At 44.6% G+C, this 27,158-nt stretch overlaps 1 protein-coding gene across 1 annotated transcript; it reads right to left on the reverse strand.

Moving 5' to 3' along the window:
• Window positions 1-1,853: 1,853 nt before the first annotated feature.
• Window positions 1,854-27,158, reverse strand: Tango4 (transport and golgi organization 4). The gene is made up of 12 exons (XM_084602076.1): window positions 27,015-27,158; window positions 26,769-26,875; window positions 26,522-26,643; window positions 25,367-25,503; window positions 22,950-23,048; window positions 17,790-17,882; window positions 16,345-16,494; window positions 10,846-10,947; window positions 9,637-9,848; window positions 5,437-5,576; window positions 4,237-4,430; window positions 1,854-2,028 (listed from the first exon to the last, which is right to left on the reverse strand). The coding sequence occupies exons 1-12, from the start codon at window positions 27,018-27,020 to the stop codon at window positions 1,969-1,971; spliced, it is 1,422 nt and encodes a 473-aa protein (XP_084458202.1). The 5' UTR covers window positions 27,021-27,158; the 3' UTR covers window positions 1,854-1,968.

A 27,158-nucleotide genomic window follows, 5' to 3' on the forward strand; every position in this document is an offset into this window, starting at 1 on the left:
TCATCCTTACAACTCTGACGACATTCCCTCACGCGCGTCTTTCTCTCCCTCTTTTTCTCTTCTGTTCGCACGAGGCAGCGGAGGTGGCTCAGCTACAGAGGATGATACGGGTGAGGAGGTGAAGGGTGGCAGTTCCTGGCCCTACAGGGCTGGGACGGTATATCGACGCCGCTTGCTCCGGGTGCTAGCCAGCCAGCGAATTTTTATCTCTTGTGGGCCATCATTGCATCCGCCACCTCTTAGGTGGTGGACGACGGCTATTGTGGTGCACATCTTTCTCTCCCTCTTCTTTTTCTTTCTTCTCTACTTTCCGGCCTGTGCGCATGTATTTTCAGGAGCATGTCCAGTTTTTTGGAGGAAATGAAAATGCAGTCATGTACACCAGAACGGGTTCCACGACTGGAACCGGTGACAACGCTTAGAGAATTTTAATGTAACAAAACCTACACAAAGTTGTCAGCTGGCGGCATGCGAGTGCTTTCCTGTGCGTTCGATTGAATTTGTCGAGAACTGGCAATAAAGAAAAAAAAGCTTCTGTGGCGCAATGGATTAGCACTAGTTATCTCAGAACTAAAATGTGTTTGAATCCTGTGAGCGCAATATTTTTTTTAAATTCACAATATTTAAATAAATCACTAACATCTTTCCTGGGGTGTGTTCCCCTTTCGGTTGCATAATGTGGTTTTTTATTCTTGATAGCCGCAAAACGAGCCGTGAACACAGTCCCGAGGTGATGGTATGAGAGTTGCACTATTGGCGTCAGACTCTGTATGATCACGTGACTGGCTGTGCAGCTGAGCATACAAGTCTGAGCGTGTGTGCTTGCTAGTCAAGGCCATCATTGCACCCACCCACCACTGCTTCGGTGGTGGACAATGGCTGTTGCAAAACGCTTCCTTCTCTCTTTTCTTTTTAGGTTAGGTTAGGTTAGGTCCACATGAGGCAGCGGAGGTGGCTCAGCTACAGAGCAGTAACAAGCCCGTGCATTTTCTTTTTCTTCTTCCTACAGTCGCAACAACAACGCTTGCTAGTCAGATGCATCATGCATGAAGTGAACGGTGAACGCGCATAGTGCGCATTATCTTCAGAGACTGCGAGGAAGCTGTGTCGGACGACCCGGAAATCATTTCTTGGATTGAGGACGCCCAACAGAGTTCAAATGAAACACGAAAGCCTAAGCGTGCGTCCGAAACGCCGGAAGAACATCTTGCCAAGTGGCGGCGTCAAGACGAGCTGAGCTTTCGCGAAATCATGTAATGCGCTGCTATCCCAAAGCCTAAATTTAATAAAAAAAAATGCACAAAATATGCTAGTAAATGTAACTCTCACAGAAACAAAACAAGGGCACTTTTACGTAACGTAAGGGGAAAAGGATTAGTTGCGGATGCATTTACGAGAATGCATCAGATTCAGTTATGATTTCCAATAATACACCATCCGCATTATACGACCCTTTCGCGTGGTCCCTGAAAATCGCATAAACAACATTCTAATGTAAACCTAGAAAAAAGGAGTAAGGGATTTCCATTATCACAAATCTCAAGAAGTGTACAAGTCACAGCATCCAAGTAAACTTCTGTTGAAATTGAGAATATATTAATAAATTTCCAAGCAGTGGACATGAAGAAAAAAAAAGTATCTATTGATGTGTGCATTCCACAAGCTGCCTCAGTTATTGAGCACCATTGTACTCTCCCAAAAACGAAAAAGATATCATACATCAGATCGCAACAATCTTACCAACTTGATACTAGTATCATAAATACAATTTTAATTTTATAGTGCTATTATCAATTCACAGCAACATGTAGACTTTTCAGTGTGCAAAAGCATCGAAACTTTAGGCACATGGATGCAACCAGTATTTTTATTACACATTCTTGGACCTTGGATGGCATGTTTGCATGACATCTAAGGATAACCATCATGAGCTTGAGATGAAGATAAAATGATGACATCTGGTGCATGCTAAAACCGTCTTCGCTTTGTGATGTCTGGCTTCCAGTTGATCGGATGAGTCTCCTCTGTCTGTAAGATAGAAGGTTAAAATGAAGAATAACCAAAAACTCTATGTCAACAGCTCTTTGTAATAAAAAACTTGTGCAAGGCGTGAACTTCACAGCAAGTTCTCTTTAATTGCCTGCGACATAAATGGAAAAAGAGTGGGTCTATTAGCTGTTACAAACAACTCCAGCAATACATTTGGCTGTTGGACATACTATTAGTGTATTTCACTGTAGGCGCAATAACAGTAGCATATGCGTATTGAGAGTTCAGTGCATGTTTAAAACCCCGAAGTGGTCCAATTTAATCCGGAGATGTGCCTTTCTTGCCCATGGTGTAGCTATGAAACATAAGAACTCACTAACATAACTAATGAACAGATATCCAAATGTCGTTGGCACAGTTGTAAAGGCACAGCAGACAAACTGAAAAGGTAAGGTAAGATTTACTTTTTACCGATGCTGGTGAAGCTGGTCTGCTAAACAACCTTGGTAGGCAGTTTCAGAACCATGCTAGCAACTACAATATTCCAAGCACTCATTCAAATATGTATTGTTGCACTCTTACACAGCTCCTCTAAATAACTAGCAAATCAAATTATGTTTGACAGGCTTTAATCATTTCTGCTCAACATTTTCAACTACAATATAAGTATACTATCAAGAGCCAAATTGATGTATAACACCTGAGATCCAGTTAAGTATTCACTGCTGCACTATTTTCGAGCAGAGCCTACTGCCAAAACAGGCAACACACGAGGTGAGTGGTTTTATTCACAGGAATATCCCTTCATTTCTATTCATCGTGATTCTGCTTGATTAAAAATAATGAACCACTCAAACAGCAGTAAGCGATGCACTGGCATGGGTATACACTATTCTCGCTCCCTACTCACATGTTTCTTTGTTCCGTACAAGTACAGCCTATTTGTTTGTCACCAAGACCAAAACAAACGTGCATATCAAACGAAGTATACACACAAGCCTTTACAGCAATTAACGTTTCATCTGGCTTCTAAGCCTGTGATCAGTGGATGTGGTGCGGGAGAAACAGACAAAAGCTCCTCCCTGGTGCTACATGCCTGTTACAACAGAGTTCAACTGTATGTAGTGCTAATGTCCACGAGACATAAAGGCCTATTCGCTCGTCACCAAGACCAAAACAAACGTGCATATCAAATGAAGTGTATACACACAAGCCTTTACAACAAGTAATGCTGCATCTGGCTTCTAAGCCTGTGATTGATGGATGTGGTGCGGGTGATAACTGGTGCTACTGACTAAATCTCTCCAGCACAGTATGGGATCACAACTCTTCCCACAGTTGCGCTAAGTTGTGATAACACCACTTCTTGTAGGACCTGCCGTAAAAATACCCACAGGGTCACTGCGGTAAATGGGGAAGACAAATATTGTTGCCAGCCCACGAGCACGCTGCTGTTCCTCTACCACGAGGTAGCTTCACAAACCAGGGTTCCCGGACAGTTATTTGTATAGAAGCCAAGGTGATGTTGTGATCCTTGACAGGCCTCTTTAGAGTGCTGTACTTAAAATGCCCATTTCTGGGTTGAATGAAGGCCTCAGCATCACCCTAACAGGCAGAGCAAACTAGCAGTATAACACAGGACGAAGTAAGATGATAGTGAAGCAAGCAAATCAGGAGCACAGCAGAGAAAACATGTACAGTGATATTGAAGAAAGCATGACGAGCAGATTAGAGTGGAAAAAGAGGAGAAGGGTAATAGTGTGGTGCCCTGTCTGTGGTTGTGGCAGCTATGAAATGCATCATCTGGGGGAAGGCTCAGAGTCTGCGCTGCATGCTGCCAAAGCCAAAATCTGGAGCTGCCTCCATTTGGCTCTGCGTCCTATGAATGTCGCCGCCTGTCATCCAAGTACTTCAGCAGCGTCGCTCAAAAATTGCATCACCGAGAAGCGAAATTGTTGGCTAATTCCATTTTCCAGTTTCTTTGCACACCCTCTTTCTTTTCAAGGTCCTCGCACAAAATGTGAATCGGTATCAATGGTGATGTGGGAATGCGATGAAGATTGTGCACAGTGTTCCATAATGAAAGTCCCTGGCATGATTGTTGCAAGTGAATTTTGCGTCCACGTACCTTGCTTCAATTTGAGTTTCAGCCCCATGGCCTTAATCTACATTACGATGGTTCAATCACATTTGTTTGCACTTACAGACAAAAGGAAACTTTATGCCAGCAAAGGCTAGAATACATACCGCTGTGTCGTCTTCACGAAAAATCTTCACAGTTTTGTCGGCCTCAGCCGTGATGAGACGGCTGCCACTCTGGTCAAAGCCACAGGCGAATATGCCTGCCTCACTGTCGATTGAACCGGGCTGAACTGGCGCCTGGAGTCTCTGGAAATTGTAACCCGTGCGCCAGTCCCAAAAGAACAGTGTCCCATTGTCACCTGGAAAATGAGACAACCAGATAATTTGTCACACGGAGACAGCAAACAAGAACGGTGATTGCTAATACACTGTGCATGGTGCAAGTTTTAAGTGCAATTTTGATGCAAGGAATGCTTTAATTTTCACTCAACCAGGAACAGCTGCACAAAAAATAAAACTAAGCGGACACTCAAGCTTCGTCTTATAACAGTAGAGCGATAACGCCTTTAGCATGACCTATATTTCCACAAAATGCTTTACAATTAACAGCATACAATCATAGGTACAGCCTTTGTCAAAAAAGTAGGGCCCAGGTGCTTCCGAGCCATGTAGTGGCGCTGATCTAGCAGTAATGAGATCCTTCCCAATGGAGAGGGTAAGGCAAAAAATCTTACCACCAAAAGATTCGGAACACTACAAATACATCACAATCCGTATGAAGTGGCTCAGAAGCAGACCTCCTGGGCTCTACACTTTTGACAAAGACTGTGCTAATGTCATCGGCTGGAATCCCCATCGTAAACTAGCCTCCAACTTGACAAGTAAATGGGTGCTAAATGAGGAGCAAAGAGCCACCCTAAACGATGCACAAAGAACGGTCGTGCCGCAATTTTGATACAGCATGCATGCAACAGAGTTCTGTTCAATGGGCCTGCAAGACCTATCATGCGATAGTGTAAGGGCATCAGGTCCCAGGAAAGGAAAAAAAAAAAAATCTTGCACATATATGGAACAAAACTCAGTTGCACGTTACCTTGTATCAAAACTGTGATGCGACCCTTCTTTGTTCGTCTTTAATACCATAAAAAGCCTTTTGCTTATCTCTGTACAACCACCTACTATTTCAGGGGACCCCACTTTATGATTTACAAACAACTGTTCCAGGTAACAAAAGCATAAACACGTCTTCCTGCATGTTAAACATGAACACACGGTCTGTTCTTTCTTACAACAACCAGCCCACTTTTACCTGGTGGGATTGGAATGAAGCCCTGAAAATAATTCAGTAAGAGAACTGAGCCTCACCTCCAGACACAAGCACACCATCCTCATTCATGCCAAGGCAGTTGACAATGGCACTATGGCCAGAGAGATTCTGGATGAACTTTCCATCGGGACATTTCCACTGCTTGATGTTGTCAGGGCCACCAGATGCAAAGGCATACCTGCAAACACAATCAAGAGCAAAGCTGCTCATCCAACTGATGCCTCTGACCATGCAATGGCTGTCCCAAAAAATAAAAAAGCAAGAAAAAACACCTGGCCCTAAGCACAACCAATTGTGCTATCAAGACACAGTACTGGTTGAAATACGGATAACACAGGCTGCCACTCTTCAAATGTGCATAACATTGTAGCTTCAATTTGCCCATAAATTCAGCCCTGTTGTACTGTATTTACTCACATATAACTTGCCCCTGCATATAATCCGCACCCACTAACTTTGAACTCCATGAAGGAAAAAAAAGTCCTCGCGTATAAACCCGTACTTTTATTTGCGAAAAAAAAAAAATTGAACGCTAGAAATATACAACTGAACACTCGGCGATCATTTCGTTTTCAGAACATTTATTCAAACGACCGCCACAATGTCACTTGTTATCTGATTCTCAATTGCCACCGCTCTCCCTGCCATCATCCGAGGTTCCACGCCACTCTCCAAGATGTAGTCATCCTCCGAACCATTCAAGCTGTTACTGATGGCATATTTTTTGAAGCTCTTATACACGAAGTCTTTCCACGCATCCATGATCCACTGGCAGAGCAGTGAAATATCGAACCTTCGCACGCGTCCCACCGGAGTGAGAGCATAAAGATCGTCGGCCATCCACTGGGCATATAGCCGCTCCAGGTGTGCCTTGAACAACTTGTTCAGGCACATGTCGGGTAGCTGTAGCATGGATGTCATGCCGCTAGGTATCACAACAACTTCAGTGCCAGTCTCAGCAAAGTGAGCCTTCACCGCATCAGTGCAGTGGCCTCGACAGGAGTCCAGCACGAGCATCGACCGGCGTGCCAGCAACGCACCTGGTCTTCGTTCCCAGATTACTCGGACTCAGTCGCTGACTAAGCCACTGTCCATCCAGGAATTTTCTTCCATACGCACGGTTCCTGGGGGCAGTGGTGTGCTAAGAAGTGCCTTGCGCTTGAATATTACGCAGTTTCGTCCCGTCAGCCAAAGTACATAGCATCACTGTGCAGAGCAGCTTAGCATTTCTGCCGGACAGCATGCTGACTGATTTGGAACCCTTTCTTTCCATTGGCATCTCAAAGTACACTGGGGTCGGATCGTCATTTCTCACCTGTGACAGCAAATAGCTGCGCTTCTTTCGAAGTGCAATGACATAATGTTGAAAGCTTAACAATTTTTCCTCGTAAACATCAGGAAGCCGCTCACAAATTGCTGTTCGCTGTCACATCGAAAATCCATGTTGTGTCATAAAGCACTGATGCCATCCACGACTTGCACGAAACTCGCGTGGAATTTTCATTTCCCAGGCCAGCTTCAAGGCTTCCATTTGAGCCATCTCTGTCGAAACAGCGTGGCCATGACTTCTCTGCTCCTCAATGAAATTGGCAAGCTGCGTCTTGAGGTGCAGGTACAAGCCAGTCTTCGGACCACAAAATGCTCGCATCTATCGATTTGTTGTTTCAAGATTCGTTTTTCTTCCTCCAGTCGCGAATGCACAACTCGTCAACGTCATCTTGTTTTGCTGCAGCTCTGCTGTCGATTTTTCGGCAGTGGCTATAATCTTTAGCTTCTCTTTCACTCTGAAAGACTGCCACCAAGTCGCACTCATGGCTCCGAAACAAAGCAGGCCAACAGTGCAAACTGGGCTGACTAGGTGTTGAAACAACACCTAACAGCCCAACAACTGCTGGCTGAACAAAGTGTGACAAATGGCGTGGAGAATAAACAGACTATGCTATGAATGTGGATTTGGCTATGTCATTTGTTGACTCCTTATAGGCTTGACCAGTGTAGGTGATGATGGGATGGTCTCAGCAGCATAATTTCAGTTTTGCTTTCCTTAAATTCATATGCGACCTCAGCACTGCCGTCAGGCGCGTGCATGACCTAGTTGCGCCTAGGACACAGCTTGGCGTGTCACTAGTATTCTAGTTTTATTTTGCAATAGTGCCATGCCATTTTAAAGCCTGAACATATTTCCCTCTGTTCACAGTCCAAGCCTCAAAGCGAAACAAAGCAGTTTGCGAAGAGGGTTACTGCTATTGTGTTGCAATGCAGGAAGGGACATGGAGGCATTTATGATCTTGGAGTAATTCTTTGACATTCTTAACAGTGTGCACAGAAGCAAATCAGTTGCCAAAATCTTGAAAAATTGTTGTGGTCCGTCACAGAGATGCAAAAAGGTTTTCGGCAGGCTTTTTTTTTGGCCATTCAATAATTACAGTCGCCGACCGATGTTTCAGACCCTCAAGAGGCCGAGATAGCATCAGGAAAATCAGGCAGTCTGAAAAAACGAAAAAAAGTCACTTAATTTAGCTAGAAACTTGAAAAAGTGCTCAATATGCCTTTCTGGGGCGCTACGTTGCTGTACAAGTAAGTCGGCTTGCACGTCAGCAAGGGTGACATTCTCACTGTTCACAGCCGAAAACACCATCAGAGCTCGGGTTAGTTCACTGCTAGTTGGCAGCACAGCCTCTGGCTCTTCACTGTCGGAGCCCGAGTCATCACTTTCAAGCACCTGGCGAACAATTTCGTCGTCAGTGAGTTCAGCGCATAGCTCGCTGTCAGCGTTAGCAAACGACTCCAGCGTCACTTCCATGGGAACCCCTGCAGCACGCAAGTGCTCGATGAGGTCAGCACACGAAGACGGCTGATGGGATTCACTGGCGCTATCATCGGATGACGACGGCACTTGATCTCTGATCGCGAAACCCGCGTGTCTCCTTGGTCACCGCCTTCCATGTATTGTAAAGCATGCCGAGTGCAGACAAGTCGACACTGTAGGTTTTGCCGCTGTCTATGCATAATACCATGTGACTGAGCACGCATGACCGATAGAGGTGCTTGAGTGTCTGGATAACGGTTTGGTCCATGGGCTGTAGTAGGGACGTAAAGCCCAACACACCACACGTGAATGGCGACCGCGGCAAGTGACGACTGTGCACGACGGCAGCACGACAGAGCTGGCGGGACGGTGCAGCAAGCGGTGCCTGCTATCGAGGCTATACCGGGTGTGCGAGGTTCCGATGGCATGATCAGCGGAAGATATGACATGTGGGTTTAAGGATGCAGAAAACCAAAATGGCAGCGGCCAGAAAAGCAAAATGGCACCGGCGTTGTTTGCGTTTTTGGTTGCTCTTGAGTCTCGAATCGAAACAAAAAGTCCGGAAAATCGAACGAGAAGGATTTCAAAAGTCCGAAATTTTGGTCGGTGTTATGCATTGACTCTATGGAGTGCGTGGCAGTGCCATGGCAAGGTCCGGATTATCAGGCAGGTCCGGAAAATTGGGCATCTGAAATATGCACTTGCACAACAACTTTGCAGGCAGGGGGAAAGTAAATAAGACAAAACGTCCTGCTCACAGTTTGTAACTCTGCAAAGGGATGAAAACTAAAAAATGTTGAGGGCGAAGATATCGTATGGGCCAGATGCTATCCACACAGCATTCATGTAAACTAAATTATTCCTTTCTCTTTCATACGACTAGAAAAGAAACACAGCAGTAAACACTATGCATAATCCACACAGCGCTAACTTAACTACAACAATCATTAGATGCTCGAAAACTAAGAAGGCAACGCTTGCATAGCGCACTGTGGGACAGCAGGGCATCACTTGGCTCGCATTAAGCAAATGCAGCAGCACAGCGCAATGTGAGCAGTCTCTGTGACAGTCACTTCTGACAGCCTTGTCATAACAACCACCTAGCAAGTTCTGAAGAATTTTCTAGGTGATTTCATCTAAATTTACTTCATTCTGGTTACGTTTCCAGGTTGACCTTTTGAGTCTTCATGCGAAAACTGCAGGCACCAAAAACTCTGACCTTTTCCAGTTTCAAAATAACCAGGTTTAACTCTTAAAACATTACATGACGGCCAATAGATCATCAGGCGCATAACAAACCCAAAATGCTAAGGTGGTGTGCTAGATGCATTGCAAAACAAGGGAGTATTAAGTCCTTTTTTAGTTGACCACATGCAGTAGCACAAGGCCAAAAGGACCTCATGTACAGGAAGAGTGGGGTACTACTCACAGACGCGGGTGGACGACGAGTGCACGGACGCTCTTCTTGTGGTGGGTGAGGGTGACCCGCGAGCGACCAGCCACAAGGTCCCAGAGGCGGATGGTGCAGTCGTGGCTGCCTGTGATTACCTGCGGTTCAGCGGACTGGGTCTGCACGCTGGCCACAGTGTTGGTGTGCCCCACCAGGGAGTGGATGCTCGCCTTCGTCCGCATGTCCCACACCTGCACAGAGGGACAACACTTGTTTTTCACTCCCTACTACTACTATCTGCATGCAGTTAGGTTGAAAATTGTCACGACAGCAGCACATCACCTATCGCACAGAGAATAGCTCAATCTCTTGAGAACAGAAGAGCTGCAGAGTTGTCGATTTCCTGCCATCATCGTTTCATTTACTTCAGTCCCTTCAGTTTCTTTAATTTGCCAATTTCATTCAATGTATCAATTCGAGTCACAAGCATGAAGGACGCCAATAGTCACTGAAATGCAGGAAAAGGTCACTGCTGACTGTTCGCTGGTCATATCCTGCTGTCTCAGAAACAGGCATGCAGAGCATTAAGAGTGCATCGATAGGCAATGCAATGACGGTTCCCACTTTGGCATACCACAAGTGGTGCTAGCCTGACAGAAGTACAGTGAAGTATGCTTGCATGCCGCGACATCAAAGCATGTTAAAAGCCACGGGGAAGCCAAAATTAATGCAAAAACTCAAACTACAGCATGCCTCATAGCCTGCAGTGATGCATTGGCACATACAAGTTTATAACATAGAAGTTTATAAATGACTAATCTGGGGCTGTAATCATAAAACATTCCCCCCCTCCCCGCACTTCCATACAAATCATATGTTTAGTTCCATGAATACTGATAAAAGCCCAATGATAAGTGCAAAACAAATGCTGGGAACGGCCTTGCATTATTATGAATGAGTGGCACAGAAATAAAGACCGCTGGTAATCAACAGGAAACAGACTAGTGCTGGGCAAAACACTTGCAAGTGACAGCACCACTCAATAAGCACGGTAAAAATTGGCCATTTCTGGTTCAATCTAAGTAGAGCATTAAAAATGTCCACAGTGCTTCAGTGACCGTTTCACTGTAACATAGGTTTGATATGTACTGCATATAGCTGCAGCATTTTTTACAAAATACAAAATCTCATTTGTGTTCAAGCATTTCAAACAAACAATAAAAAAAAAAAAGAAATGAAGATACTGACCCTTCCGGTAGCATCTCGCCCACCAGTGACCAGGACGTCAATGCTGGGATGTAGAGACAGTGCGTACACACCACTTAAATGGCCATGATAGTGACGTATCACCTGCACAAAAGAAAGAAAGAAGTTAGCAACTCCAGTAGCCCTAGTACTAGTAGCCAGTCATTTCAGGACTGAATTTCAAGAGCTGAAGCATGCAACAGGTCCAAGATGAACATCTGGACCAGCCATCTTTAGTAAGGCTCAGTAGAACAGAATGTAGGGCTAGTTGGTAGGTCACCATGGAACAAAGCATACGACATGATAGGGCATAACGAACAAAAAACCCTTAAAGAAAAAAAAAAAAACAGCACACGTGCTCAACAAAAGAGGAGTGCTTTAATTCGAAACAAGAAAAAAAGAAAATTGGCTCCACCTTTAAATGGCTAAGTTAAACGCGACATGGTGCACTAGCATGCATTGCCCTTGCTTAAATTTGTTTATCTGAGTTTCATTTGGTTGCTGTTTTACTGCACAGAACTGGAGGATTGTTGGGTTATTCAAGAAAGCTAGCCAAAGTGCAAAGACACTGACAACGCACTTTTTATGACAAACTAGAATAGCCCTGCTGAATTTCCCACAGTGGTAATGCATTAGAGACCTCATTATATAAAGACAAATTACACACACCCAGCTTTGTAGAAACGGCCGGTGGGAACTGTGAGCAATGAAGGGACGATGGCAGGGTACTTTATTGGCAGATGTCACGCCAACCCAGGGTGTTCCAAATTGTAATCAATTACGGATCACGCAAAGATGCAATCTACTGTACGACGGCCTGTGTACTGATAGTTCTGACGACAGATCCAACTCAGCGCTTGCAACCTGTGGCCGCAACCAACGCACGGTGGCTCTCGCCTAGCCCACTTTTCAGTGCGCTTGGCTGATGAAGGCATTACAGGAATTAATTTTACGTTCATAACAGAACGAAGTTAGGGCACTGTGCAGCGGTAACAAGGTTGAATGTTTCCATGACTAGCGGTGAGTAGTTCAGAAGTGTTTTCCGCTGTGGCTTCAATGGGGGAGCACGTTACGCTTAGTGACACCCAGTTAGCGGCATAAAATTTGTCCAGGTGCTCAGCAGAACGTTTGCCCAAGAACCGGCAAGGATATCAAAGAGGGTAACTTCTGCTTGGGTGCAATCGACTATGGCAGAGTGCTCAGACAGAAAGTCTTATTCAATAATGACATCATGAGAGCAGGAGGAGAGCAGCAAGAACTTAATCACGCACAAGACATCTTGTATGCTGATTTGGACTCTGCACGCTGTGAGCGACTCGACTTGTTGGGCGTCAGCGGTGCCAAGTGAAACTCCGGGAAACGGCACCATAACTTACTTGAGTCATGGGCAGAGATTCGCATCCATAACTGACAAAAACACCGGTCTGAACAAGGGCACAAGTCACAGCACCCTGAAATCACCTAGAACAGCAAACTTCGCATCAGTTATTATTGTACAGTCTTGCTGCCCGTTGAGCAACAGGCATTCTACCAATCTTGTTTTGTACAGAAACTTGACAGAGTGCATAATGCTTTTGTCTATTGGTTGAAAGTAGGATTTGGAGTTTGGAAGGAAAAAATAACTTCTGTGGCTTTGAGCACAAGAAATTTAGTGCTGCAAAAAGCATTGTCCACAAAGAGAAAGGCATCGGGATTCTGAGCTTTCATCTTGTGATTAAATTTTAAATGTGAGGAGTTAAATATGCTGGATGTCATTCATGCATTTTGATTTGCTTTGAAGGTGACAGTAATGCAATGCCAGTGGCTGAAACACAGGGTTGTTTTGACTTCCCAATAATGGGGAAGCAATCTTTCTGAGTTCCTCACATATACATACAACAAAAAGGATGCTGATATGGAACAGAAATTAGCTAAGGGAATCTGAAGAACATCATTTATGAGTTGGTACGCTTCAGCTCCATTGCATGAGCACACCTGGGTTGTGTTTCTTCGAAATAGTGAAGAACTTATTCCAGGGACCTGCAAAAGTTGTCCTTAGTAACCGAGTATCTCTTGTAACCATGTCTCTTGTATGCAATGTTGTTAACATGGCAGACATAGGAAAACCGATCAAACCATTTTCAAGTGTCTTTTATAACAGAGTGTCTCTTGTAACAGTGTCTCTTGTAATGAGATTTAACTGTAGTAGATGCAGCTCTTGAGTTGGGAACTGCGCACTCTAGTTTTCACTCTAGTTTTCTACTTTGGGAAAGTTGATTGCATCATGCTGTAATTTGTGCATGGAAAAGCGGGCCGTGGAAAGAGAAAGGCCTGCTATGAACCAGCGGCCGTTACTTACACATGCAGGGTCAGCCGTTGTCAAAACTGTAGCTATCGTACACTGATTGCATCACTGCAAACACTAGTTCCTATCTTTACTGCGATTTGGAAGACCTTGGAGTGATGTGATGTCGCCCATTAAAGAGCTGCACCATCTGTGTCAATCATCAGCTAGGTCAATGCTCTCAATGAAACCACTGTGCTTGAAGCAGTTTGCAATAACTGCAGGCGATGTGTTGCACCACACATTCACTAGAATGTGCATTGCACTAAGAAGAGTCATGTCGTACTTGCGTCCTGCTTCCAAACATAACAACATACATTCAAGAACGTGCTTGCGGTACCGAGTTTTCAGGTTCTGTATTATTCCCTGATCCATGGGTTGGAGGGAGGCAGTGGTGTTAGGGGGCAAAAAAAGCAGCTCGATGTTCTCCAGCCCTGACATGTTGTGGTGCGCACTGCAATTGTCGAGGACAAGAAGGACCTTGCGTTTTTTCGCTGAAAAGATGCGGTCCAGTTGGCGTAGCCAAGCTTGAAATATCTCTGCCATCATCCAAGCCTTTTTGTAAGGTCGAAAGTCTACCGATACCTGTTTGATATTCTTGAAACACCGTGGTTTTTGCGATTTTCCAATAACTAGCAGTGGCAAGTGTTCCGTGCCAGTCATATTAGTGGCAACCAAAACCGTCACCCTCTCTTTACTTCGTTTGCCGCCAACGCAAGGGTCTCCTTTAAATGTGAGCGTCTTGCTTGGCAGGGCCTTTTAGAAAAGTGCTGTCTCATCTGCGTCTCATAGGCAGCAAGGTGCCTCGGAAGCTCAGTCCTCCAACTGTTTTCGACGCTTCCATCCACAGCCCCTTTTTTGCCGCAGACGCTGCGAAAAACCAAGCCATGCCTCTTCTTAAAGCGGTCAAACCGCCCTTCTGATGCACTGAAGCCTTCAATACACATCATTAGGGCGTACTTTTCTGCTTGTGCACAGATGAGGGGTCCGCTCAAGGGGAGTTGCAAATTTCACGCGTCCACAATCCATCGAAGCAATGCTTCCCCTAGCTTTGGGAATGCTGCCGTTCGCAGTCTTTTCCGCTTGTCTGAGAACTGCTGACCATCATATGCCTCCAAATCTGAGCTTCATTTTTTATGTATGAGCTCAGCGTGCTCCTTTTAACGTTGAACCTTGACATAATGGTCTGTTGCGACATTCCTTCTTTCACTGCCTTCAGTATTTCGACTTTCTCAGCAAAGTCCTTTGCCACATACTTCGCGCACTTCGCTGGTGCCACGGTAGCCATCGCAGGAGCCGAAGAAGGCAGCGCTGTTGGGATTGTTGCAGAGAATAACGCTGTCCACACCCCACCCCCAGCACGTGCACAACTCGCAAAAAAAGAATTACTAACGCACTTGACAACTCAACACTCCACGACACACGCGCAAGCAGAAAGATAAAAGTGGCGAGGCGCAGCCGCGCAACAAAAAACGAGAAAGCATCCCATCGTTCCTTCTTGGCTGATGTTTGCAGCGATGAGTATGGTGCCTTTACATTTCGGTTGAACATCAGCGCCGCTTCCGCTACCACCCCCACCATCATCACCACCTCACCTTTGCTGCTCTCATGGCCGCTCTACAAAAATGTGAGCTCCATCGCCTGTCCGAATTAACCGAAGGGTGGCCAAATTTGTCCAAATGAACGAGTGTTTCACGCCTAGAATAGTATATGTGGTTGATGGGACCGGATGGGCTGTCCGAATTATCCGATTTTCCCAATTAACGAGGGTCAAATTAACAAGGTTTTACTGTAGTTCTGACTACCTGATTTTGAAAAACGTTACTGTTGAATGAGGTACAGAAGCATTATTGACACTCTCACTCTATAAAAAAATATGTAGACTGTCATTTCTTGCAATAAGGTCTAAATAGCTCTTTATCTATTTCTCGCAAATTTCAGTCTACATCTGCATTGTCCTTAGTGCAGAAGAGATGTAGCAAAACATCCAATACATTGATGACAATGGCGAGCCTGGATCACTTTCTTGTCATTTCTAGATGCTTCATACCCTTACATCGTTAAACTGTGAGGAAGCCTTAGCTAACTGTAGCCACAGTCTTGCTCTACATGATGCCTTCTCTAAACCTACATTGCTCGTATTTAGAAGCATAACTGTAACAGTCAAATGCTTCGTCCCTATGGCACTACAAAGAACAAAGAAGCTGCTGCAATTCTCCTTTTCATGTTCTACCCTGCACCCCCCCCACACCCCACTAAATGGCACTCGCATGTTAGCTCACGGTCTTTGTTTGGCGCGTCGCCCCTTTGCACCTGGACACCACACAGGAACCACCACAATGAATAAGCGCCAATGCATTTCAGCTCTTCTGTCGCCTACCCCCAAGTTTGGCTCGATCGCATGTTGGCACATATGCCATTGATAATAAACTTATCATATGACCACAATTTGTCGAAATTTCGCACGTGGTAGACAGGAACTCGTGCTATCTGGGAATGTAATAACAGAGAAAAAACAGTGCAACTCTATGGGGGATATTTGCTGCCCATGATTTCGAGTGTGAACAAGGAAACCGTTAGAGCCAGGACAGGACGTATCAATGAGATGTTACTACAGCTTATATATACTACTGCCAGTGCAAATGCATGCACGCAGGATGTTTGTGCACCTTGTGCAATATACAATGCTTAGCAACAGCTGCCAACAGTTTGCCCCCCCCCCCCCCCCCCTCGCACATAGCAACACACATGGAGCATTATAAAGCTCGAGAAGAGAGGTGTAGCTCATAGCAGTGTATTATAGAACATAACGGCCGCATAGCACTTGGCTCAACTCGCCTTTAGGTGCTCAACTAAATATCTTTACGGTAGTAATTTCCAAAGCGGAACCAAAAATGATGCTAGACCTTTCAGTCGAGTGAGGAAAAAGAAAGCAGTGCAAACAACACTATTCATGTCTCGGCCTGCAAACACAGGCCGAGGCAAGGAAAGCAACAAAAGCAAAGTGGTGAAGTATACGAACGGTCAAGAACCACCCACTTCAGCCCAATGAGACTTTCTCACGGTGCCTGCTTCATCTAGAGTAAGTCACCTAACATACTCCCAGCAACTACCTCAATTAGTACACATGACACTTCCTGTGCTTTATCCACAGACGAGGAGTCTCAGAATGCACCCACCTTGTTGTACTCAAGGTCCCAGCACTTGACTTGCTTGTCTTCCCCGCAGGAGAAGAGGTATGGCTGGCGTGGGCTGACGGCCAGGCCTCGCACACCACTGATGTGGCCTGTAAGGGAAAGCTTCAACTTGCCTGTGGCCAGGTCCCAAATCTGCAAACAAGCATGGACGTGAGCCGGTGATTGAGCCCAATATGCACTAACGCAGACCATAGGTCTCAACATCGCCTTAGGATGCAAGTTAACTCTGAGTGGACAAAGCGTCCTCCCCGAGAAAGTAATGCATCACAAAGCAGAGAGCTGAAGAACAGCACGTTCGCTTTACAGCAAATTTGCCATTCTTCAGCTCTAAGTCCTGTGCTGTCAGCTATATGTCATTGCCATTACTTAGTAAGAAACCGAAAGCTCAATCATGAATGCCTGAAATCTGATCTTGATTTCGTACTTAACCTTACTTGACCTGCATTTGTACATAAAAAGTCTGCCATAAATGCCATCAAATTGAATGCTCTTGAGTTAATAGATTGTATGACTAAAACTTCCAGAGATAAAATTTTAGCCTGAAATCAGCATGAAACCGCTGGCCTAAACAGCTAATGTCGCCTATACTAGTTTCTGGAGATGTCACTATAAATCTGAAACAAGTCTCAATGCCCAACTACCATGCATTTATCCTCTAGTTTACCTGGCTTGTGTTCATCGACTGAAGCTGCTTAAATTATAGAACTGCACTGAAGTCTGCTCAAGAGCGGAAATGGCGAAAGCCGCATTACAGAACTGTTCATCAACTGTATTGCCATCATCATCACTACAGTCATCATTATGCTGGACGAGAATAACAATATAGTTCTCACGAGCCCAGCATGTAATACTAGTGGTTTGCACTCTATTACTAGGTCTCAAGTTGCCAGATATTCCATTGTGCCTCAAGGTGAGTAGTTGAGAGCCACAGACATAACACACCACCCCAGAATGGCCCCTGCCAAGCTTACCTGAATAGTACAGCCACAAATGGTAGAGTCTTCGTCAAAAGTTTAGAGCCCAGGAGGCTTACTCTTCAGCCGCATCATGTGGCTAGTAATGCATTCCCAGTGTTCACAATCTCCTGAAGGTAAGATTTTTTGGCCTACCCTGTTCAACCAAAAAGACTTCCTAGAATGCTAAAGGAGTGCCAATACACGGCTAAGAAGCAGAATCCCTGGGCTCTAAACTTTTGACCGAGACTGTACATCCTCGTGATCCCACTCCCCTTCCCACATGGACTATGTTCTCATTGCACAGAAGGTCACAGTGCGAGTTTTCAGCTGCAACATACGGTGACAGCAATGCCATCTACTCCGCAGAAAGGTTTACACACAGCTGCCAAGCAAAAGCATTTCCCATCCAGTTTTGCCAGCTGCAGTTCGGCCCATGTTGACCATGTCTGAAACTTTGTTCTGCAGCCTCACCTTTATGATCCTGTCATTGGACCCCGTGCAGAACCACTGGTTTCCAGGCTCCACCGCAAGGCACCGAACCCAGCCCGTGTGCCCACTTATCACCTGCACAAATCAGTCACGGAACCGATGTAGTGCATGCTGGCAACAATACTCTTGAAAATTAAGCAACTGGTACTCTGAGAGTCGCACAACATATAAAGACAGGACATCAGTTGCAGCAACAAAAATCAATGCTCCAATGTGCTTATCACTCCGGCATGCCATGTACCACGAATGAGTATGAGACCTTGGAAAAAAACTAACATTTTCATTAAAACAATGCCACTGTGCTTTGCAAAAGTGCACAGGGCACTCTCTCTGAACTCAAGTTCTTCAACCTGAGCATAGTAAGAACAATGCATTTCAAACACTCTTAGCAGTTGTCAGCGGGGAAAGAAAGCTAAGAAACAGGAGGTACACAGCAGAACTTCAAGGGTCACTGAAGCTTTTGCAAATTTTAAAAGGCCAAAACTGAAAAAAACAAAAAAAAACAATTGAAATGCAGGTGTTGCCATCAATGGCAGATTTCACAAGCACAGTGCGTTCTGGGCCCGAAACTGAGAAGCTACACTGTAAAGCTATACCCTCCGGATTGGTGGCAACCTGTCCTTGATATTAAGGACATCTACAGTGTGAATCTGCTTGCGGAAGGATATTTGAACCCAAATTTCTCCCCCATAATAAATCTACCTTTCGCACCCAGTCAAATTTCAATGCAACAATAAAGGCTCAGAGAATCAATTTCTACAGAGAACTACCAGAGAACTACTAGCGGAGGATGGTGACAGTAGTGACGATGACGACGAACCGGAGCCTGTGAAGGTTGCATCTCACCAGGAGTCTTTGAGAATGATCGACTTCGCGCGGGACTTTGTTTTTGCTAAGAGCCTTCCACTGCACTATGTTCAGCAATTGGATGCCTCACAGTAAGACGTCAGCCAGATTGCTGTGAAACAGACAACGCTTACGGATTACGGGTTTCTTCCCACTACGGAATAAAGAGTGTAAGACACCTCATCCTCATTAAATGTGTAGTTTATATAGTTTTATTTGTTCTTTCGATCTAACCCGGTTACAACAAATATCGGTTAAAACAATAATAATTAATATTTTTATAGGTGGGTTTTGACTGTAATGGCAAAAGAACGCATGGGAAAAAAAATGAAATATTATTATTTCGGAAGAAAGAACTTGATGATGCTTGGTTGTTTAGCATTTGCATTTGGTCTGAGACAAGCGTCCTCAAGCTGTTCAACCCATCACACGAGCTGTCAGCGCCCACCGCTGCATTCAACCTTGATGTAGAGCAAGCCCAGCTAATTCCTTGTCTCAGGAGTTGACGGCGCTTCTCGAGGCTCTCCTTCGTTCCTTAGCCATTTCAACAATATTAGCATCAGACAGTATTCTGGTAATGTGTACGTCTGGTTCGTAAGGCGCATACTCCTCAAAGGTGATTTTGCACTTTTTGGCATGGCTAGCCCAGTCAATAACTTAGTAAGTTCATCGCAGCCACAGAATTCTTTGCCAGTGTCCTCTTGAAGTGAGTTCGGGGCCCTTCAGCGTTCTTACGCCAATGAGAATTACAGAAACGCCCACACAAGTCGGCATGGAGTTGTGGTTGGTGTGCTCAGCTTGGTCACGGAAGGATGGTGGTTCGAGAACCGGCGTGGACACATTTTTAAAACTATTATTAATGACTGACAGCAGATTGTACTTCCACTCTGTCCACACAACCTGTCCACAGTTCGTGGTGACGTGCTCTGATGACGCCACTTTTTTGAGTCAAGGGGTAAGATATGCTTCTGCACTAAAATGAGCTGCATCAAGGCGGCATTCAGCAACACAACACTAATGCATCTGCCAAGGGAGCCAGTCCTATTTCTGAGTACTTTCAAAGCATAACTTTGATTTTATATCAATGTTCATAGTAAAGCAAACACGTAGAAGTCAAAATTTAAGCTGTACACATGGTTATATTATTTTTTAATTTTTTTTTTCAACATTGCTTACTTATATATAGTATTGCACCGAGCTGAAACAATCAGTGCCATTAAGAAAGTACGTATTTAACACATTTCATGTTGGTAATCCTACTGACTTATTGTGAAATGCTAAGGAAAACCTGTGACCGTAAATACATCCCGGGTGTCAGGAAAATATGAAGGCCTATCAATATTCTGAGATGGAGCCATGCCATCAAGATTTGTATCAATATTAAGATGCAGAAGATAGTCCGGAGGCATAGACACTGTCTGCAAAGAGCATACCGCCATTTCAGAAGCTGAATGCATTTTGAGGCGACTGTTCTCTCCTCAGCAATTGGCAAATAACCCTAGTGAGGAGAGGGTGAGCACTTATATGCGTGCAGTACACGTTCTATAATGTTTTGTGTGTGCAAATACTTGTGTGGATGCTGTCAACGATTTGGACTGTTATCTGACAAAGTCAGGGGTTCTCTTTTGTCTAGGTTTTATAGTCATGTTTAAACAACTGAGTTTTAGTGTAAAAAGCTGGCTAAGGGCATTAGGTTATCTGTTCACTGATCTTTTGTTCATCATTAATGTGTGCGGGTTTGGTTGGAATGAGTAAAAGGACTTTATCTACATGCACCTTGTGGACAACTGGCATAGTTGCTGACAAGCATTAAGAGCCATATGCTTGTATATGGCGTATTAGTTTATCGGACCACGTCTCAGCATTTTGCCCGCGAACGATGACTTGAATAGCATGGTGTGTTTGTCCACTGCATTAAATATGAACCCCTGCTTTAACCGAGCTGAACAAACATGCCTGCATGGCCCAGAAGCAGCATGTCTAACTTGGTATCCAACAGTTCTGGAGGATTGCAGTCTGGTGTTACCCTCCTATCTCAAAGGTGAAGCCTGAACTGGAAGTGCTTGCTGATTCGGCCTTGTCGTGTGGTCTCGTGATGTTGCACCACCCAACGGCCAGTCTGTGCACAGCCACGCTACCTGCCAACTACCACCTGTCAGAGCCTTGCCCATGATTATTCGCTCAAAATGGCAATGCCTGATTATCTAGAGAACAGTCTTTAATGCTATCCCATTAAAGATATGCCATGAAACATGCTGCACTCAACTCCAGATTGATTCAGACAACATGAGGTGTATACACTAAGATTCCAAACACCCACTCTTGCATTAGCTTCCATGAAAATATTGTTAAGGGAAACATACACAGCGGTAAACGCTAGTTAACTGTCAGAAGCACACACCACCAGAACAAACCCAGCTTAGCCTGAGAGTCGTCTTCTTCACAACGCCACACCAGTGCGTCGTCATCTCGATATTGCGCACTGTGATATTGCGCACTGTAACAGTATTCCCCGCGCGGGAGAAGCACCGTTCCGGTGCTGCCTACACAGGAGAACTTGAATGGTATGGTTTCAGACGGGCGACGTGCACGATTTCAGGATGAGTGGTTGTGGAAGGATACTTGGGCTGTAGAGGGGCGATCTGATAGGTCACATCGGTGACTTGCCGCAGGACGCGGTAAGGACCCACGTAACGAGGCAGAAGTTTCTCGCACATCCCCACACGGCGGGCCGGAAGCCAGAGAAGCACGAGGGAACCAGGAGGGTAGTGGACGTCTCGGTGATGAAGATCATAACGGCGCTTTTGTGAGCACTGAGACGCGCCAAGCCGGTCTCGAGCAATGTGGCGTGCGGCATCAGCGCGGGCGATGGCATCCGAAGCGCAACTACAGGAAGAGTCGTCAAGAGGCAGCAAGGTGCCGAAGGCGAGTAAAGGGTCGCCGCCGAAAAGTAGATGAAAGGGAGAGTATCCGACGGTATCATGGCGTGAGGAGTTATAGGCGAACATGACGAAAGGTAAGGAGATGTCCCAGTCACGATGGTGATCGCACACATACATAGATAGCATGTCGGTCAATGTGCGATTAAGGAGCTCAGTAAGACCGTTTGTTTGCGGATGGTAGGCCGTGGTGAATTGGTGACAAGTAGCGCATGAGCGGAGAAGGTCATGAACCACTTTAGAAAGGAAACAGCGGCCACGATCTGTGAGCAGTTGACGCGGAGCGCCATGAATCAAGATTACGCCATGCAAAAGAAAGTCTGCAACGTCGGAGGCACAGCTGGTGGGGATGGCCCTGGTTACAGCATATCGGGTAGTATAATCAGTCACCACAACAATCCGTTTGTTTCCAGAAGTCGACGTCGGAAAAGGCCCAAGAAGATCGAGGCCCACACGAGAAAATGGCTCAGTCGGCACTAAGATTGGTTGCAGGGGCCCACTAGGTTGAAGTGAGGGTGTCTTACGGCGCTGACATAGCTCACAAGCGGCGACATAGCGACGGACAGCAAATGTTAAGGGAAACGTACACAGCGGTAAACGCTAGTTAACTGTCAGAAGCACACACCACCAGAACGAACCCAGCTTAGCCTGAGTGTCGTCTTCTTCACAACACCACACCAGCGGGTCGTCATCTCGATATTGCGCACCGTAACAATATGTTAGAAGCAGGTGGAATCTAAACCTGCAATGTTACGACAGTTAGCACAGCTAAGTAGGAACAAATCTACCAGCCATCACTGCAGAAAAACAACTTTATCCATACAGTCAACCCTGTCAAAAAGAGCCGAACAGCTCTTTCTATGAGAAACAGAAGCACGCTCCCCCCACAGTGCTGAAATTATAATGCAGCAACACGAAATGAGAATATTTCTTTTGTTTATCGCTCAGGTAAAGGTATGTGATGACCACTACCTTCACCTGAGCGATAACTGCATCCTTTTTCAAATAAAACTTATAGAGGGAGAATATGCTTTTCCTTGAGTGCTGCACACATCGGATAGAACAAATATGCCTTTCCATGACACTGCAACGTGCACACTATGTTACAATGCAACACTTTTCTTTCTGCACAAAATCTTGACAAAAAATTTATTGGCACCTGTGCCTGCTGCATCCATTAGCTAATAGCAGGAGCAAACAGAATAAACAGAGTATATTTACACACTGAGTCACAGTACAGGTAAGCACATATGCTATCAAATGTCACCTTGATACGAAGAACCTCAGTGAAAATACTGCATCACAATTCTGACTTCCCGCAGTTGGAAAGCTCGACAGTGAAAATGATGAACATTACCCTGTAAAGCTTCCAAGGTGGATGCCACTGCGGTTTTGGTATGGTCACTGCTTTCCGCTGCACTTGTGCCAACTGTTGCTGTCCTGCCAGGACAACAGCCTAAGGGAAAACAAGGAGGCCTCAGTGAGACCGAAAGCAAACAGCAGCACTGGCAAAAAGAAGAAACATGGTTGATAAGCAGCTAGCATGGTGAAGTACAGAGGTGTAAAGAAGATTGACTGTGATGTGGCTAAGGACAATGCTCCAGTTATTCTAATTAAGTAGTACTTAAAAGTCAGAATCATCCCCATCCCATTATTTCTGACCACAAAAAAGCAACAAAACAAGGCAACATATTACAGTCGAGCAACTCTTAAAAACAGTAGCCCTGGCCTCTCCTTTGAATAGAGCAAGTTAACACACTCCACTACTGAAGTAAGTACACTGGAATTAACACCTCAGCTAAGGTCACAGAGCATAAAACTGGGCATCCCTAGCATAGGGTTTACAACTGCCTTATGATGTAGCAGATCAGCCAACTGAGGGGCTCCGAGATCTGTCAAAATTTGCGCGGCCGCCACGGCTGACCCATAAGAACGTCATGTAGAGCAGCGCTGGCAGATGTCGCTTTGACGGGCAAGTTGAAGAAAAAGGGCCGAGACAACTTAACTTGAAATAAGCATCGAAAGCTTTAAGGCCTCAATTTCATTTATACACCACAGGAAAACAAAATCTATATCTAGGTTAAATCAGTCGTGGGCACTTTACCAATTAGGAACTTTTTGAGGTTCTAAAATGAGTATTTCGCGGCTTCTTCAAAAGGTAGATTGGAAATATATTGGCCACGCTTCAAAAAAAGTAAATAAAAGGTGGGGAGGGGGGGGGGTGAAGTATTGCTTTCTTTGTAGCTTGTACGTCATTTCAGTTACCGGAAGGCCTACGAGGCTTACTAAATTTTTGTTGTCATTTGTCATTAGACTTCAATAACAAACTTTTGCATCATTTGATAAAGAATACACAAGACAATGTCAGCTAGGCAAAGACCATTTGATACTTTTGTACTGATTGTGCAGCTTATGAACAACGGCATGGTGGTAAATTTCAAAGTGCCACATGCAATGACAGTGCAACGATACTGTGCAGCTAAGAGGGTCATCATCATCAGCCAGATTATACCCACTGCAGGGCGAAGGCCTCTCCCATATTACTCCAACTAACTCGGTCCTGTGCAAGCTGCATTCCTTCTTCAGTGAACTTCTTAACCTCATCTGCCCACCTAACTTTCTGCCGCCCCCTGCCGCACTTTCCGTCCCTAGAAATCCAATTTGTTACCCTTAGCGACCACAGCTTATCCTCTCTTCACACTACACACCCTGCTCACGCACATTTCTTCGTCTTGATTTCCACAAGAACGTCATTAATTCGAGTTATTCCTCCGACCGACTCTGCACATTTCTCCTCTCTTAATATTACACCTACCACTTTCCGTTCCATAGCACTCTGCGTTGTCCTCAGCTTAAGCAGAACCCTTCCTCTCCTCAGCTCAAGTTCTAAGATACGAGGGTACAGTAATCTTTTTGGTGAGAAATCAGTGCTGCTCTGTACAAATACAGTCCAGAAAAATGCACCTGAAAGCTGCAAAGAGCAAGATGGGGCTACAAAACTGAGCAAAAAATTGAGCCCAAGTTCTGCCTTTTCTGTTTGTAAAATGAATTCATAGTCACTCACACATTTGTGAAAAGTTTTTTTTAAAGAAGTATAGACACCAAATTTGGTGGAATTTTACTTTTTCTTCTTGTTCATGATGCCTAAGACATTCGTGTATACAAATCGCCAAGCGATTTCAGCCTACGACTGCTAAATAATTTTTAATAGCATTTTCTTTTCTCAGCAGTTTCGGTTTCAGTTTCAGCAGCCGAGAGATGGTTGTGATAATTAAGTCCAGGTAGCGCATGGCATGAAAAAGCTGCAATATAATCGCTGGCTCTTTGCTTGCTGTGACTCCTGTCCTTGAAGCATACTGGCTTTAGCATTGTAGTGAATTAAAATGACACAGGAACGATTATATTGCTGTTTTCTTTTTTTACCCGCCACGTGACCTATACTTGACTTTAACGTCCCAGCCATCGCTCGGCTGCTGAAACAAGTGAGAAAAGAAATTCGATTATAAATTATTCAGCGGTCGTAGGCAAATATCACATGGTGATCTGTCTACAGCAGTACCTTACGCATCATTACAAATGATGAAAATGAAACCAAAAATTGTCTATACTCCTTTAAGGCAAATAGCAATTTTCTGCCTTCTAACTGACTCTTCGTGCTTCTTGTAACATCTTGTTTTGTCTTGATACAAAACCATGGGAAAGTTTCATGAGTATTTTAGGGTGCCCCGGTCATGCTAAGACATGCAACAGAAGTTAGTTTTATCAGAAAAGCACCTGTGATGTCGGTGGTAGTGCAGGCTTCATGACTGCATAATCATCAACACCTGGTGGAGGTGCATCGTCGTCATACACTGGCATTGGCATTATGTCCATCCCAGAGTATGTTATCTCTTGCATCTTCATCTCTTTGTCTAAACATCAAAAAATAACTATTTATTAGCATCAAATGAAACTCTTTCATCCAGTATTGTCTAGGCGTAGCATAGAACTGAAATAAAAGTTAGCATGGAAAAAACACGAAAAATATACAGTAAAGGTTATTCCTACATGCAATTACCTAATGTAGATAGGTGTAGAACTGTGAGAAAAAGACTGGATAAGAGACATAAGAAAAAATATGATAGTAGTGGTTGCAGCCCTCGGTTCCTGGCATATATAGCATGTGCTTTCAATCATGAATAAACAGTTGGAAGTCTGCACCCGTAGTGCCGTTTTTTGTTCCTATGTCTCTCGTCTCGTCCTTTTCGCTCAGTTCTACCCCTATCTGCATGAAACAACTATCCCGCAAGAATGTTATAATACCCAATGTAATCATTGTAAAGCATTACTAAATGTGTGCCACATGTAATCTCCTTCCTTGAAAAACGAGAACAAGAGAAAACAAGCACTTGCATTTCCTTCACTACCTATTGCAAATGTAACATGCACTAACTTCAACCATTTAGACCTAGACTAAGGCATTCAAATTTATTCCATTTTGAGACAATTACCCCATTTTGCAGTGCATCCACTCTAGCTTGTGCTCACGTTTTCTACATTTTGTAGTTCTACACACCAGGTTTTCACCTTATACAATAATTATTGAAAAGGGGAAAAAGACACTTCAAAATAAAAGAAAGAAAAAAAAAACATTCGCCAGCGAAAAATAAAATGCTACATGTTTTACGCAACGCTAGTAGAATAAGATTCTAGGTAGATCAACTCTATGGCATATGTTTATTCTATTTGAAAAAGCAGGAGACGGAAAATATGTCAGGATCGTTGTATGCGGATCAATCTTTCTCGCTGTGTCCCTTGTCTTCTGATGATCTACAGTTTTGCAAAAATGAACAATAAGACCAGACGCCGTGATAACTTAATCTAGATGGATTCAAGCTCTACCTGCAGAGGATACAAGAAAGAAAAAAGAGCAGCCGAAAAATTACTCACGTTTTGACATTTCGTCTCGGTGTCCTTCTGGGTTGTGTCTGTACGTCTGCGGGTTTGACTTCACAAGGTGCATCACAAGCCCATACTCGTCTTTGGTCTTGAGAGCGACTTTGAGTTTTTCACTACAAAAACATACAAACCTGCTTAGCGCCAATTATGCGGTTGCTGTCAAAATATGGGCACGATTTAAGGGCCCGCTACGTAAAGGGGATAGGGGCGCGCAGCATAATTCAATACAATTTCTCACCTAGTGTCATCTTGAGGTGGCGGATTCGATTGGTCAGAGAGGAACATGTCATGCGTTCGCTTCAGAGAGCGAAAGACGAGCGTGTGAACTGAGTGTTTTTGGACGTCCTGAAATGGTAAAAAGAAAACATTGATGCGAAACTCCTGTTAAAATCCGAAGGAAACGACGGTCGTTCAGCGTTGGATTTATCGTGAACAAACGGACGGGCTTAACACTACAATCACTAAGTGCTGGAACAGTTCTTACCTCCATAATTAAACAACACGAAAACCTTAATACAATTTATCGAGCGCTAGCGTATGTTTTCACCAGTTTTCACGTTTCTAATGCGACGCCGCTATCGCTACAACTACAACGCCGCTACATAGCAGAAAGTCGCCATTGTTGACA

Source organism: Amblyomma maculatum, chromosome 4, assembly GCF_055883805.1.
Source record: "Amblyomma maculatum isolate TAMU_Amacu chromosome 4, ASM5588380v1, whole genome shotgun sequence".
Classification (NCBI taxonomy): domain Eukaryota; kingdom Metazoa; phylum Arthropoda; class Arachnida; order Ixodida; family Ixodidae; genus Amblyomma; species Amblyomma maculatum.